This window comes from Ursus arctos, unplaced genomic scaffold (genome assembly GCF_023065955.2).
Source record: "Ursus arctos isolate Adak ecotype North America unplaced genomic scaffold, UrsArc2.0 scaffold_15, whole genome shotgun sequence".
Taxonomy (NCBI): Eukaryota; Metazoa; Chordata; class Mammalia; order Carnivora; family Ursidae; genus Ursus; species Ursus arctos.
The window spans coordinates 55,798,033-55,814,343 of NW_026622819.1; the positions used below are offsets into that span (position 1 = coordinate 55,798,033).

At 50.5% G+C, this 16,311-nt stretch overlaps 1 protein-coding gene across 15 annotated transcripts in view; it reads left to right on the top strand.

Annotated features, from left to right (window-relative positions):
• Positions 1–12,049, top strand: part of WWC1 (WW and C2 domain containing 1) — a 164,394-nt gene extending 152,345 nt beyond the window's left edge. For 9 of the 15 annotated variants that reach the window (XM_057312301.1, XM_048224284.2, XM_057312302.1 and 6 more), the window contains 4 exons: positions 4,652–4,744; positions 7,978–8,247; positions 10,165–10,286; positions 11,247–12,049. In XM_057312301.1, the coding sequence (XP_057168284.1) occupies positions 4,652–4,744; positions 7,978–8,247; positions 10,165–10,286; positions 11,247–11,313 (552 nt within the window). In that variant the 3' untranslated portion in view covers positions 11,314–12,049. The remainder of the gene's footprint in view (positions 1–4,651; positions 4,745–7,977; positions 8,248–10,164; positions 10,287–11,246) is intronic. The other 6 variants (XM_026510933.4, XM_057312303.1, XM_048224290.2 and 3 more) reach the window with 3 other exon arrangements.
• The last annotated feature ends 4,262 nt before the right edge of the window (positions 12,050–16,311 follow it).

Genomic DNA, 16,311 nt, shown 5'->3' on the forward strand with positions numbered 1-16,311 from the left:
AGTTGGCTGGAGCTAAGCAGTGGGCACAGCTGCCCTTAGATGATGGGAGAGGACGGGCTGTCAGGTTCACTCTGACCACCTGGCCCTCTTTTCCTGTTTTGGTTGCTAGCCTTCTCTTACAGGCTGCGCTAGAGTTGAGAAATCCTGCAGTAGACTTTTGCTCCCTCGTGCCTTTCCCTGTGTTTCCATCTCATTAGTCTACCCTTCCCTAGGCCAGCCTCCTTTTGTTCTAGTGTAAGTGGAGGGTTTGAGCACTTACCACGTCTGAAGGGGTCCTAGCCTTCCTCAGGGATGGCACAGATATGACACATGCATACCTGACCTGAGTCTTGGGCTCCAGTGATGTGTCAACGTCCTTCCTTACCCTCTGCCATAGAGAACCAGCAAACATTAACTAGAAGCACACACAGAACCTTCCCTGTCTAGTGTTCCAATAAGTCATCATAGAAGGAGAAGCCCATGGAACCCAGCCTACATCATCAGCCTGCCACTTACCCATCTATTGTAATTCGGGAGGGAGAGGGGATATTGAGGGGCATTTTCAGTATCTGATATTCAGTAGCCACGGCCAAAATTATGGGATTGAGTTGAGAAGCTAATTTTTTCATAATATGGCAGTGTCACCAATGTATTGGCTACTTACCAGTTATTCCCCCACAGAAACATCCCCCTAGTCCCTCCCAGAAATAACGTAAACCCCTCCCTTCTGTGTCACGCCTCTAGCTAATTGTTCGAGCTTGTAAGCGTCTGCACATCGGCTGCATATCTTGGGAAGGTTACAGCATTTCCTGAAGTCACTGAATGTAATATTGATGTTAGGGAATTCCCGAATCACAGGTGAAGAATCCTGCAGTTAAGCCAGCTCACAGCTGCAGAAGAGAAAAATCCAACTCATATTGCAAATGTGAATAATTTGAAGGATTCAGAAGAGCCCTTAAGATAATGGATGAAACCCTCTGGTTTGGGCAAAATTACCAGTTTTATGACTGTGCAGTGGAATTCAAACACAAAGTAAAGAATATTACTCATCATTCATCACCAGAAGAAATTAGTGTTTGATTCATTCTTTTTCATCAGAATTAGAATGCAGTTGTAATTTTGTCAGATGGAAGATAAAACTTTTGTAAAGTGTTTCCCTTTTCCAACTAAAGTTCAAAGTTTTTTTCCCCCAATGTTTACTATAAGATTCTGGTCCCGTGTTTAGATGGACTCACCTTAAGTGGCCCTTTCCCAGGATTGGCATCTTCGAATAACCAGGAGCTCCGATGGTATTTATTAAGCATCTGTAACACACCCAGCACCATGGGGGGCCCTTCCCATGTTCATTATCTGGACCAGTTTCCAACCCTGCAAGCCTGCAAATTAAGAAATCCCCAGGCAGCGTGCATCCGATGCAACAGGCAGAAAGGGCCTTTCTTACAGCAAAGCCAAAGCGACATAAAGTAGAGAAGCAGTTACCATTAATTTTCATGGAAATTTCTTTTTTAGCATTCCCAGACCTAAAAAAAAAAAACCTCTCTCAGGCTTTTCGGATACCTTAGGACACATCTCGCTAAAAGATGTGCAGCATAAATCAGTATGAAGCACAGGTGGTCACAGACTCGGTTCAGGCTGTGGGAGCTGGATGCTGAGAAGCTCAGCGTGTTTGGGAAAGGAGCGTGGTGGCGCCCCTCCCACTCGGGGTGCCGCTGCCTGCATAAGGGCTCGCTGCAAAACAGACCCTGAGCATTGTTTTATCTTTCGTCTTCTTCATTAAAGTGAAAATCCTCTCCGCATTTCTTTCAGCTAGCAAAAACAGTTACTAATGTGGGTCTTTTGTAAAAGCAAAGTAATGTCACGTGAACTTTCAGAAAGCAGGGATGCCTGTATTTTTCCTTTTTGCTTTCTGACTGCCCCACTTCAGCCCCAGGTTATCTCTTTCATGTAAAATCTTACTGAAGGCTGCAGGACGAAGCCAGTGGTACAATATCCTGAATTTTTTCCTATCATTTCCCCTAAAACTCTGTCAGCATATGGTCTGGTAACAACTTAACCCTCCATTTTGAACCCACAAAATGAGTATGACCAAATTCCCAACAGGAAGTATTGGGGTCTGGGCCCCAACCTACCCTCCAGTACACGGCCAGCTCCATGTTTCCTAGTCTGGGACTTATGGCACCCCACCTCCTCGTATCAAGGCCTATCCCAGTCAGGCTCTGAATGGAAGCAACAGAAACAGACTGCGAGCAATATAAGCAGGAAGGAATCTTCTGGAAAGGAAGCCGAGTAATTCACATATGCACTGGAAGGGTTGGAAGGCTGCAGAACCAGCCTCAGAAATCAGAGGGGAAGAAGGCAGGCCAGACCCCAGCCAAAATCATCCCACAAAGCCAGGCAGGTGAGGATACTGCCAGCGCTGCTGCCAGACTTGGCCCAGCCAGTGCCACCGCTGCCGCCGGGTTCAACACTGATACCTCCCCCAGCGGCTCCTGCCCTGCAGGGGGCCAGAGCAGCCCTGCCTGCTGCTGCTACCCCTCCCTCCCTTCCTGAGACCCTGACAGATATGGCATACTCATGGAACCGTGCAAGTGGGCTCGTCGAAAGTGAGAGGCAGGAACAGAGCACTGGATCAGCTAACCAGGTTGTGATTCAAAGCCTGGGGCAGTGGCCCCCAGGGGCAGAGGCTCGTCCTGTGCCTGCCTGTAGCTGCAAGCGAGGCTGGGAAAGGTAGACTCTGGTACTTCCAGCGTTCTTAATGGAAGGTGGGCTTTGTCTCCCACTGTGAATCCTAAGCTGGGGATTTCCCCACCCACGGGATGGACTTTGGGGTGCTAATCAGCAACTTTTCTCCACAAAATAGTGCATGTTTTCCGTGTCATCAAATCTCAGAAACAGCCCTGCAAGACAAATTGTGTTTACCCCATTTCACAGATGCGGAAACTGAGACTCAGAAAGTCAGAGCACTTTGCTCTAGGTCACGCAGCTTATTAGGTGCAAAGCCAGGAGTCTGACTGCAGAGCCCACAGCCTTTGTATGACTCGGGGCCACGGCCTGGAGGACTTCCTTTGCCCTCCCCCAGGCTGCCGGCCTGACGCCACACTTGTGCGTACCAGGTGTCCTCTGCCGGCTGTCTCCTTTCTTTGACCTTCAGCACTGCCTGTGTCATTTGGTTGGTTTCCCTGGATTGGGCCCCCCGCTGCACTCGAAGTCCATGAGCGTAGGGACAATGTATGCAATTACACTCCCTCCAGCTCGCCACAGCCCCTGTGTATTCGACACCGACATGGTTCCCAGCGGTGCTGTCACATGCGTTGGTTGGCTCACCCTGACCTGATGAATACAGTCCTTCCAAAATTCTCATTCCTTAACTAGCTGCCCGTGACTGTCAACTATTTCACCTGTTCGTTCCTGGTTTCCCTGGTTCTTACATGGAAATATAACAGAGCAACAATACTCTCTACCGAGGCTGAGATTAAATGCAGCAAAACATCTTGACATTAGGAAGAGATAAGTTTAAGGATCTAATGTGGTTTTCATCACTCTTCTCTAACATCATCATTGGCCCCTGAACAACTACAACCTAAGGATCAATTGTCCTGATGAGTGTGTCTAGTTGGGATGACACAGTCTGCAGGTGTCACCTTTGGAGCGGAGCAGTGTGGGACAAAGCCCCGTCCTGGTATGATACCCAGCCAGTGCGTTTGTACAGACCCACCCCAGTCAAGATGGTCCACCCCTCCATCTGTGCGTAGTTCCATTTCTGAGCCCTCCGTGCCTCCTGGGGGCCAGGAGAGGACTTGGCCTTACAGTCAAACTAACCAGACCTTGAACTCTTGTTCTGATGCCCACCAGCCTTGTGGTTTGTAAAGCTTCTTAATCTCCCTGGGCGTCCGTTCCCTTCATTAGGGCTGTCGGAAGGTTAAATGCAACTGCCCATAAAGCACACGGTACGCATCGTTAGGATCATGGCTGTCATTGTCTCTGGTTCTGACCCAGACTCTGCCTCCTGCAGTAGCTTTCGTCAGTTGCATCCCTGGGGTTGCCGTGTCCATCGACATCGCAGGACTATTAATAGCATTGTTACTGATAATCACCAATAACCACAAAAGTAACGGTGCAAACAGCTTCGCCGGAGAGAGCGGAGAAGTGAGCAGGCAGCTGCCAGAGCAAACGGGCTCCGCTGCCTCAGCCCATAGCGTTTGCACGGGCTCGCAGTTGTGACTCGAGGAAGAAGCCCCAGTCCTGCTGCCTGGGTTGTGCTGTCACCGCAGCCTCCCTCCCCGGTCCTCCTCGGTCGGGGGCGCGTTTGGTACAGAAGCATGGTATTGGCCCTCTGGGGAGAGTACAGATAACTGAGTGATGGACGGATTCCGAGGAGGGGAGCGCTCACCCAGCCTGTCTGCCCATCTTAGCTTGGACATTTCGTACACGTGTACCTTGCCCGTGGCTCTGTCTGAGCCGTAACGGCGGGCTGTACGGGTGACAGGAAAGAGTCCGGGAAAACAGGCCTCGGTGTGCTAGGTCCGGGGCCATTAGATCCTGGAGTCACACTGTGTGGCGTCAACCCCACGGTGCTCCCAACCGCATGGGAACCATGCTACCCTTCTGGCCGCCGCATGCCTTCCAGATGTGCTCTAGTTCTCATTAACCTCCCGGGACTTTCCTCCTGCAGCTGAACCGAAGCGACAGCGACAGCTCCACGCTGTCCAAGAAGCCACCTTTTGTTCGAAACTCCCTGGAGCGGCGCAGCGTCCGGATGAAGCGGGTAAGACAGTCACCTCAGAGCTGTTCGTACGCCTGCGTCCCCATCGTCCCCCCAGGCACAGGCCCCGGTGTCTGACCGTCTCTTGTCTGCCACCGCTGTGAAGAAAGTTGCTTTGCAAGCATGATGGTGCTTAGAACTGTAGGGGCTGTGTCGGCACGGGGGAAGGTGCCAAGGTTAGTAAATGTAACATTATTATGACGACGACTAGGTTAGATCCGGAGTGTACGTATTGGCCTTGTCTTCCAGGGTAGAAATCAAAGTCACTAAGAACTAACCAGCTCAGGGTGTCCCCGTCGCTGCTGGAAGCCTGCCTCTCGCGCGACTCTGCTCAGCGTGTCATCCAGCTGAGGGAGCAAAGGTTCTGACAGCCCTCCCTGCTGGCGGAGAAGCCAGATACCCCCAAGCCGCCACGAGTAGCGGGGAGGTGCAGAGGGACTTCTCTCAGTCTGGCTGCAAAAGCACCGGGAAGAGGCCACAAGCTGCCTTTGAGAGAAACCTCCCCTTGCCTTCTGGAGACTTGGCTCAGAGATCGGGGCGGCGCGGTGGCAGGCAGAGGGTGGACTCCTGTGAGGGGACAGAGCTGCCGGAGATGCAGGCGGGCCCTTCCCACTCCGGGCCGTCGGCACAGGCAGACTTTACCGCAGTTCTGAGCAGTTGGCAGAACCAGAAGAAGCAGGAGATGGAACGTCAGAAAGATAAGTAAAGAGAGCAAAACAAAAAGAACGCGCAGGGCGAGAGTGCCCACAGCCCCAAGCAGGGGAGGGCTCCTCCGCACCTCCGGCAGACCTGCTGCTGACAGCAGAAGCAGGAGTAGGTCCTTTGTCTGTCACCACCATCCCCAAGTCTCCAGAACTAGAGAGTGCAAGAGAAAGGAAGCCACACAGAAGAGGGTGTACATGGGGACTGTGGACATGGCCTCCAGTGACAGATGGCCAACTGCCGGCCTGGGGTCCCCCTCCTCCACCCCTGTCGGCTGGGGAGGTTATTGACAACGCACATTTCCCAGGCCATGCTCCCAGACAGTCTCATTCAGGCCGCAGGGGTGGGATCCTGGAAACTGCATGTTAATAAGCTCCATGGAGGATTCTGGAGCAGGTGTTCCGTGATCTACTTCTGGAGAAAAGCCTCTGGAAGCACCTGCTTACCCCCCTTGCACTGCTGCATTGCTGTCAAGACGGGCTCCCACAATTGGCCCTTCCTCACCTCTTCTTCTCAGCCACAGGGAGGACTTCCTGAGAGAGCCCTTGATAGATGGATCTGAGCATACATTTCCGTCAGGCCCTGACTGTGACCTGAGACACAGGGGAGTCCGGAGGCTGGGCCGGGGTGCTTGAGCACTCCGTCCTTCTTCCACTCCGTGCCTGAGCTTTGTCTCTGCTTCAGCCTGTCCAGGCAAGTTTCCAGGACTGGGCATCAGTCTGAACAAAGCACCTCCATTTGTTAGTCTGAGAACTTGAGTCACAGAGATCCCTCAGCTGGATGTCCTGGCCCTGCTCATTTACGAGCACAGACTAGACGGGGCTCTCCCTAGAAGGGCATTACAGAACTGGTGCACTGAGCTGCTCCACAGCCCACAAGGGTGCTTGTCAGCCTTAACCGAGGGCAGCTCTCCCAGTAATCTTTTATGTACCATTTCTCAAATCCGTCTATCAGCCTTGTGTGTTTTCTGTCGCTGCATAACAAATCACAGCCCACTTAGCTTAAAATAGTACCAATTCGGTATCTCGTAGTGTCCACAGGTCAGGCGTTCAGGCACAGGTTAGCTGGATCCTCTCGGGCTCTCACCAGGCTCACATCTAGGTGCTGGCTGACTGCATCCTCCTGTGGAAGCTTGCGTAGGGAGAGAGTCCCTTCCAGGCTCCCTCGGGACATTGGCAGAATCCCTTGTCTTGTGTTTTCTTGCTAGCTGCAGGCCAGGGGCTGCTCACAGCACCCAGAGGTCATTCTTAGGCCCTTGCCATGTGGCTCTCTCCACAATACACGTTGTGTCTTCAAGGCCAGCAGGAGATCTGTTTCCAAGAAGGGCCTAGTTCACCTTTTTGGGGCTCACTGGATTGGGTCAGGCCCCCCCAGGAACATCTCCCTTTGATTAACTCAAAGTCAACTGATGAGTTACTTAATCATGGGAGTGCTATCCCATGATATTCATAGGCCACCCTTCCAACACTGAAGAGGAAGGCATTCTACGGGCATGTATGTTGGAGGTGGGAATCTCGGGGCCAACTTAGAATTCTGTCTTGCTTAGTCATTTAGTTATAATCATTACTGTTTTTTGATCGAGAAGGAGAGTAAATGGTCGCATTACTCAGGCTCTTTTACATACAGATAACTGAAGAACTCAAATATAGCTTGAAAATGCAAGAGGGAATTTACTGGCTCATTTAATGGAAAACCCCAGAATGTTGGACTACCTTCAGGCATGAATTGAGCCTTTGTTGAGACAATGTCATCAAGCCTCAGTCCCCCTCTCCTGGTACTGCTCCCCCAGATAGCTTAATTCTTAAAAAGGGTCACCCCAGATGGTGGGAAAGATGGCCATGATCAGTTCCAGGTTTATCTCTTGCTGGCTTCGTAACCTCTGTGTAAAGACTTTCTTCCAAGGAGCTCAGCAAAAGTGCCAGAACTGAAGGTTATTGGCTGGGCTTAGCCAACATACTCACCCCTGAAGCGGTCACTGAGGTTCTGACTGTCCGGGTTCGGGTCACATTCCTGTCCCTGAAGTCCCCTGTGAGCCACCATGTGGCTGAGCGTGGGGGAGGAGTGGATCGTCCCCAAGGGAAGATGATCACTGGCTTCGCTGTTACTGTCAGACCAGGGGAGCGGGTGCGGGAGAAGCAGAAACAACGGATGTCCCTTATGGGAACATAAAGTCAGGAAGACATGATACCTGCTCTGAAGGGGGCGCAGACCTGCGCTGAGGAAACAACTTCAGAGCACGATCATGACAGGAACCCATTAACCAAGGATGACTGTTGAGGGCACTGAGAGCAGGGGAACCAGGCAGTGGGGGAGTGAGCGAGTAGTCTGGAGCCAACTGCCTGGGCTGGAATCTCAGCTGGGACGTAAAAATGCTCAATAAACGTAGGCCACGGACCTGGGAGAAATCAAGGCAGGCTCTGGGGAGGGCGAGCCCCATGTTTGAAGGAGTGGAAGCCTGCAGAGGAACAAAGGGAGGGTTTGGGGGGCAGGTTGTTGGGGCTCACAGGACCCAGCCCTCTAATAACCAGACAAAGCTCTCCCTCCCCCCGCAGCCTTCATCAGTGAAATCCCTGCGCGCCGAGCGCCTGATCCGCACGTCACTGGACCTCGAGCTGGACCTGCAGGCGACCAGGACCTGGCACAGCCAGCTGACTCAGGAGATCTCGGTGCTGAAGGAGCTCAAGGAGCAGCTGGAACAAGCCAAGAGCCACGGGGAGAAGGAGCTGCCGCAGTGGGTGCGTGACGATGAGCGCTTCCGCCTGCTGCTGAGGATGCTGGAGAAGCGGGTGAGAGCCACGCAAGAGGCAAGGGAGGCGGCTCAGTCTGCCCTGGGGGACTGCCCAGTGCTGCAGGGGAGGGAGGCCAGAGCCCCGAACAGGGCCGACCCGCCTGTGACCCACTAAAGAGTGTTCCCAGGGCCCCTCATTCCCATCAGCAGAAGGATCCAGGAATCCCTTTGCCCAGGAAACATTAACAACTCTTGACCTGGCTGCCAGGCGCTTTTGCTGCATTGCCATGTTTATGTGTGCAAGGCCTTATTATTCACACTTTTATTCGTCAAACATTGGGCGCCTAATCTGCGCTGGGGCGCACACGTGAATAGAGTACGTCCCGAACACTGACCTGCCCCAGTGTCTGCTCATGCCGTCCCACAGAGGACGTATGTCCAAAGATACACGTTTGCACATGGAGGAAGTCCCTTCCTGCACGAGAACCCCCGAAGGCACCTCTCCGGGCCACCACCTAGGGCAGGGGGTCTAGAAGCAGCTAGCATCTAGACACTGTCCCTCAGCAGCACAGGACTGCCTGGGTCAGAAAGCCACGAAGCAGCAGCAGCTTCAGGTCCTTTATGGCCCTGGGGTTTATCTTATCTATGGCTAGCAGATGGTGCGGACACCTTCATGGGGTCTGCAAAGCTGGCAGTTTCTAAATGACTAAAAGCAATCTGCTTGTTTGAGCTGTATTTAAAGCAATTGGATGCCTTAAAAATTTGACTTTGGCACCAGTGGGGTTGTGAGCTGACAGGTCCCGGTGTCATGAAAAAGGAACAAAAAGGGTCAATACACAGAGGCCATCTTCAACTCGTTTATATATCTGCCCCTGCTGGACTGTCACCCATGGCCGGAATGGCCTCTGCTAGTTTTCTCTGCACACAGCCCAACAGTGCCCCTTGCAGAGGGCACCTGCCTGCGTTGTTGGGAGAGCCGTTAGCTGAAGCTGCAGCTCTTGGGGCCGGTGACGATGCCTTAGTGGGGGAGGTGGTGGTGCGCTTCTGAGGCCTGGACTAGCTGGGGGCTTCAAATGGACTCCGGTAATGCAAGAGTTCCAGAAATGTTGATTTCTTACTAATTTATTACTTTTACCCTGTATACTTATAATAGATAAATTCTTAGAAAGAAAGAGAAAGGAAAGGAAAGGAAAGGAAAGGAAAGAAAAGAGGGAGAGAGAAAGCCTGACCTCTCAAATAGCAAAAGAAGAGTACATGCCTGACTATCTGATAATGACCTTCTACTGCAGAACCATTTAAATGATGGCTTCACTGGGGCGGCTGACTCTTGATTTCAGCTCAGGTCATGATCTTGGGGTCCTGGGATTGAGTCCTGCATCTGGCTCCGTGCTTAGTGGGGAGTCTAAGTGGGGGTTCTCTCTCTCTCTAATAAATAAATAAACCTTTTTAAAAAATCATGGTTTCATTGACCAAAATTCCATCTTCATGCAATGTTTTCAAGTATATGGTACAGGGATATTTTAGGGCTTTTTGTGGTTTCTTCTCAAAAGTGCTTACATCGGTTTGCATTAGGAGGAAGGGGTGCAGTGTTCCAAAAGCCCTTGAACATAACTGAATGATTGCAATTGGGTTTCCAGCGCTTCTTAGTGGTTTGACATTAAAGAAATTTCTTAACCTGCCTGAGCCTCCGTTTCCTCATCTATAATATAGAAGTAATTATAAAATAAGCCTTTCTGGTGACCCTGAGGATTAGAAAGGTGGCACACATGTCACTAGGCAGCCCTCATCTCCAGATATTCAGTTCCGTGGCTCCAAAAACCCGTCCATCCTACCATGGAACAGGAAGGAGTGAGCGTGCCCATTCCGTGACCCTCAGACCTTTTGACTACAGTAGACTCCTCATTTGTGCCCGAAAGTTGTCATTGGCTGACCCCTTTCTGGAGGCCCTGAGGACTCCGTGCCACCTCACAGCCCTGTTTGCTTTGCCCTACAGATGGACCGAGCAGAGCACAAGGGTGAGCTCCAGACAGACAAGATGATGCGGGCAGCCGCCAAGGATGTGCACAGGCTTCGAGGCCAGAGCTGTAAGGAGCCCCCGGAAGTGCAGTCCTTCAGGTAAGCAGGTGGGCACCTGGCCAGCCCTCCTTTCGCTTTCACACGCAGCCCACCCGACCCGGGTCTCACCCCAGCCAGCGCTCCCTCCACCAGCAGAGCAGTGGCTCTCCCCGTAGCAGCTGTGCGTCCTCTGCCGCCCCGTCCCAGGCGGTCTGTGAGCACCGCCGTGCATTCTCTCAGCTGTCTTTATCAGTCCCCGCACAACGCGAGCTAATTTGTTAGATCCGCTTGTTGAATGAATGAGCCACCTGCTCTGGCCTTTCCGCTGAGCATCTCCATCACCGGTAATCACGGAGGATTGGCTGAATGATAAACAAGCCTGGGGGTGACGAGTGCTTGCCGGGCCTCCCTGACTCTGCCTGCTGCCTGCTGGGGTCTTAGGGAGGTGCTTTCTTGCCTGGATCCAGGCACATCTCAAGAGGGCCCCAAATGCCATTTGGCCGGGGCCTCCCATTCACAGAGGCCCTTGCATTTAGACTCATGATATCCTCCTAGATGAGGCACTTCTGGTTGTATATGTGCTCAAAAAAAAAGAAACATGCCTTTCTGGAATAGAAACATTTAAAATATACTGTCATCTGTATAACTGTGTTTGGACACCTCTTAATTTTTAACCAATTGGGAATCTAAAACAAACAAATGAACGCTGCAAGTGACCCAAGGGCCCTTTGAAACTCAGGCTGGTCCTGCTGATGTCCCTAAACTAGTGGTTCTCAACCACGGATGACTGGGGCACCCTGGGCACATTTGGCAATAGCTGGGGACCTTTTTTGGTTGTCCCAACTGGAAGGAAGGGTGGGGGTGGGGGGACTGCCACTGGCACCGAGCGGCCGGAGGCCAGGGATGCTGCTAAACATCCCACAATGCACTGGGCAGCCCCCACCACAAAGGGTGATCCGCCCGTAATATCTCAAAAGGGAGGTTGGAAACCCTGCTCTGAAGGGCTGGCCTCTTTCGCAGGGAGAAGATGGCATTTTTCACCCAGCCTCGGATGAATATCCCGACCCTCTCTGCAGACGATGTCTAATCGCCAGAAAAGTATTTCCTTTGTTCCACTGACCACGCCGTGAGCATAGACTGTGGCTGAGGTTATTTATGTGGTGTTACATGAAGGTACTGGTCACAAGTCCTCTAGCGTTCTTGTCGGTTCGAAGGCGAACAGCTGTTGTTTTGTTTTTTTGTTTTTTAGTTTGGGTTCTATTATTATTAAAAAAACAAAAACAAACAAAAAAACACAAAAACCAGCATTAAAATGACAAGATTGTATAGTTTGTATATTTAGGAATGTATTTTTGAGAAAGAAAATTTAAATGAACTGAAGCAGTGGTAAGTTGCTGCTCTTCTTAAAATTGTTTAGATTTTTTTTCCTTTTTGTACAGCTCTACCTTCTAGAGGTTTCACTGCAATAAGAAGTAATGTTTCAGGGACGGTAATCCTAAAAGGACGTCCCGCCGGTGTCAACAGCACAGCTGACCTTTCCTACTTAACACATTTTGTACAATATTAAAAAAAAAAATGTCCGGAATCATTTGGGGAATGCTGAGGTGCATTTGCAAGTCTTCATGAGCTGTGACGTGTTTGTATGTGGCCGCCTGACGTGGCGCAGGCAACACGGAGCTGGCCGAGCAGCCCAGCCCGTGCTGGCGGCAGGCCTGCCCACGCCAGTCTCGGATGCCCAGTGAAGCCACTGAGTGCGTGAGGGAGGGCTGTGGAGAGCTCCTTTCAGTTTTATCTCCATCAATAAAGTGGCCTTTCTGAACGAATTTTTGCTCTCTCTTTTTTCCCCCACCCCTCACTTCATCTGTGTCTCCCTAATTTTTGACCTTCCCCTTTCTCACCATTTCCTCCCCACTGGTCTCCAGGCCAGGGGGCAGTTTTTCTCTCGCGGGCACCACCCCTCATTTGCTCAATGGATTTAAAACCCCTGCCCAGCTGGGGCTGTTGCAGACAATAGGAAATCAGCCTTTAACTGGATTTTTTTCTTCCCAAAGCTATCTGGAGCCACGGTTCATGTTTCTGGGATCAATCCCACAGACAGAAGCAGATATAAGACATGGGGAAACTAGGGGTAGACCTGGGGTTTGAATCGTCCATCCTCTCTCTAGGTGTAGTCTGTCTGGTGAACCAGGACAAGAGAGCTTATGATAAAGGGCGCCTGGGTGGCCCAGTGGATCAAGCATCTGCCTTTGGCTCAGGTCATGATCTCAGGGTCCTGGGATCGAGCCCCATATCAGGCTCCCTGCTCAGTAGGGAGCCTGCTTCTCCCTCCCCCTTTGCCTCTCTCCCTCCTTGTGCCTTCCTCTCTCTCTCTCTCTCTGTCTCAAATGAATAATTTTTTTTTAAGAGAGCTAATAAAAACATGAAGGTCATGCAGTAGGATTTTTTTCAGTCAGTCACCCCTCCATCCGCGATCAGCTCTCCCAGCAAGGCTCAGCCCCTCACACACCCACATCATCAGCTGCTATGAAGCAGAGTGCCTAACACCCTCCTTGTATGTGGGAAAGGCTGTGTGGAGCAAATCCTCCCACCCGAGCAGTATGTCTCAGTGTTACTTCAGCTGACAGAGCATTTGCAGGCGGCCTTCTGTCCGCCATGGCATTGAATTCTCTAAACAGTTCACTGGCACACCAGCAATACATCCGGTCGTTTGCCCGGCGAGAAACTGAAGAAGAGATCAAGAAATTTCACTCAGAATCATGCACGTGTGTTCTCCAGAATCTTCAGGAAACACAGTTTCAGAAATGTGGAAAGATCTGCTCTGGGTCTCTCAGATAACAAATGACCAGTGTTAGGACACAAACGCTGTCTATCGCCTCCAAAATGTCTTTTGTGTTTCAGCTCTGGTTTCTGTTTCATGGCACTGTGGTCACATGTGGGCCCTACTCAAAGAGAATTTGAGGGGCGCCTAGGTGGCTCCGTCGGGCGGGCGTCTGCCGTCAGCTCGGGTCATAATCCCAGAGTGCCGGGATCCAGCCCTGAGTCAGGCTCCCTGCTCAGCGGGGAGTCTGCTTCTCCCTCTCTCTCTGCCGTTCCCCTTGCTCCTTCTCTCTCTCTTGCTCACTCTATCTCTCTCAAGTAAATAAATAAAATCTACAAAAAAAAAAAAAGGAATTTGAACATTTGTGTTTGAAGAGTGAGGCCATGATATCCTGTGGTTTGTCTGCAGGAGGGCATGAGAAAGGTGACGTGACTAGGACACTAGCCTGAGAAAAGACTGACCGGCTCTGACCCATTCACAAAACCAATGATTGCCTTTGACCGCAAAGCCTTTTGCCATGTGCACATTGGCGATCTTTGTGCTTCCTGCATCCAAGAAGGCTAATAAGATTTGTCCAGTTAATTCTCCCCGTGCTAATCAGAGTCCAGCCACCTTAACCTTTCTTGTCTGTATTCTGTGTTTACAATTCTGGTTCCTTCCGCCCAGTCCACTCTTCATGTCTTCACACTGTCTTCCTACAGCTCTCCAATTATCAATATTCTGATCCCAGTTCAAGCCTCTCCCTCGGAGAGACCTCTCCCCCGGAGAGACCTCTCCCCCTGACCCTGGGCCATCCTATCTAACTTATCCTCCCCCATGTCCCTCTCTGACACAACGACCCAATTTGTTCAGCACGCTGTTCCTCTGCAGTCATCTTGTTACATGCCCTCCTCTGTCTCTTCCCTCTAAAACGGAAGATCGTAAAGCCCGGATCTTGTTTGCGTGCTTTCTGTTGAGTCTGAGGCAGAGTGGGTCCTCGATAAATATTTGTGGAACGAATAAATGAGATCAAATGTCTTCCCCGGAAATGTGTCTACTCCCTTCTTTGTCCTTCCTGACCAGGGCAGAGGAAGATTCTGGGCGGAACAAGAGTACTGAAGGCTGTTCTTTGGGGTGTGGGTTGTGGACACCTCTCTGATCCAGCTCAGTGCGTGCCCCACCACATATGCCCAGGCCACCCTCAGAGTAGAGAAGTGATGGGGATGGCTAACACCCACACACACAGTTTACATTCTTTGAGGGAAAAGTCAGGTTACTTACCCTGAAATCATTCCTCTCCTGTAGCAATTAGTTGTGTTATGTTAATAGCTAATATTTAGATACCACACAAAATCCAAAGGGTCCACCAGAGCCGCAGTAGCATATCCTTCCACTCGCTGTAGGCCTAGGCACTGTTCTAAACGTTTAATTATTTCTACTTCATGCTCATTACAACCCCACGAGGTTGGTACTATTATGATCATTCCTATGATACCAGTGAGGACTCAGCTCAGAGGAGTTACCTGCCCGACATCCTACAGATGGCAAGTGGTAGAACTGGGATTAAACCCAGTGTGTGCTCTCAAGACACCTCACTACAGTGACCAGGGACCCTGATATGTGTATCCTTTTTTCCATCTCAAAATGCATATTAAATGTACTGTCCTGTACCTTGCCGTTTCTCAGCAAGGTATTTGTAAACAACTTCATTCTTTTTTTTTTTTTTTTGGAAGATTTTATTTATTTGAGAGAGAGCGAACACGAGCAGCAGGAAGGGCAGAGGGAGAAGTAGACGCCCCGCTGAGCAGGGAGCCGGATGTGGGGCTCGATTCTGGGACTCCAGGATCATGACCTGAGCCAAAGGCAGACACTTAACTGACTGAGCCCCCCAGGCGCCCCAAACAACTTCATTCTTTTTAACCACGGTGTAGTATTCCACTGAGTGGTGTACCATAAATTAATTGGTGGACTTTGATGTTGTAGCCAATCTCTTGCTTTTACAGGGTCTAACTGGTCTTTGGACATCCGTCCTTTCACACGTGTATGAGTGTATCTGTAGGTTCAGTACTGCCTACAGCTTCGAAATGCACGATCAGAGCTCCACACAAAACCGTACATTGCCTCTCAGACATTTCTTCTTAGCATGTTCGCTACCTTCACCAAGTGGCATGAAGATTCGGGGAGATAATACACCTTAGTTACCGAACAAATAGTTTTAAGTTGTTAATGAATGGTAGGGAAGTTGTTATGTTCTATCAGGGGAGTATATTCTAGTTATATTCTAGATGCTTCTGGGAATAAGTAAATTTTTTTTTTCTTAAAGATTTTATTTATTCATTTGAGAGGGAGAAGCAGACTTCCCGCTGAGCAGGGAGCCCAACATGGGACTCGATCCCAGGACCTTGGGATCATGACCTGAGCTGAAGGCAGACATTTAACTGACTGAGCCACCTAGGCGTCCCTTTTTTTCTTTTTCTTTTTTTTTTTTTTTAAGACTTTGTTTGGGAATAAGTAAATTTAAAAGCTTGTCCTACACCATTAGTAAGACTCCTCCCAGGGCACTTGGGACTAAATAAATTTATTTAGAAGACAATGGTAAGTCCTAAGTTTACAAGCAAAATATCTGTGAAGCCAGTCAGAAGTAACAAGGAGACATAAGCTTCACAGTACTTTTTACCACTTGCATTTACCTATTTGGTTTTTTTGGCTTTGGCTGTCTGCTCATGAGGTATTGGAGATGGAAGGGCAGGCATCATTCATATCTTGTTCACTATTTTAATCCCCAGGGCCAAAGCAGTCCTCGGGTAATTGTTTGGTGAATAAATGAGGCTAAGACCAAAGTTCTAATTCTAGTCCTACTAAGTAACATAAACCTGGGTGAATATTTTCCAGTGGTTTTTGGCCCTCTCAACAGGCTGGTCAACTTGGCCGGGTGGGGGGGCTTCTGTGCAGGTCCTCAGCTCTGATCCAACTCGGACCGGCTCACAGAAGGAGCTGTCAGGTGACACAGGGCAGCTCCCTGGCTGGAACTGTTGGTTCTGCAAAACAGAGCACATTCCCTTCCTGCTTCGTCCCTTTCCTCCCTTCTGCTGATCGTTTTCAGCCCTCTTACTTGAGTAGTTTCCCATTGCATCCTAGTTAACAGTGACAGTTGAACAAGTAGGTGGGTGAAGGAAGGAAGCAACGAGGTGTTGGGGTTGGGGGGATGTCTGGGGCTGAGCTATGCCCACCTCTGCCCTTTAACCCTCAGAGTCCCAAGGGAGCTTTTCCAAGCTGGGGAAGGTTATG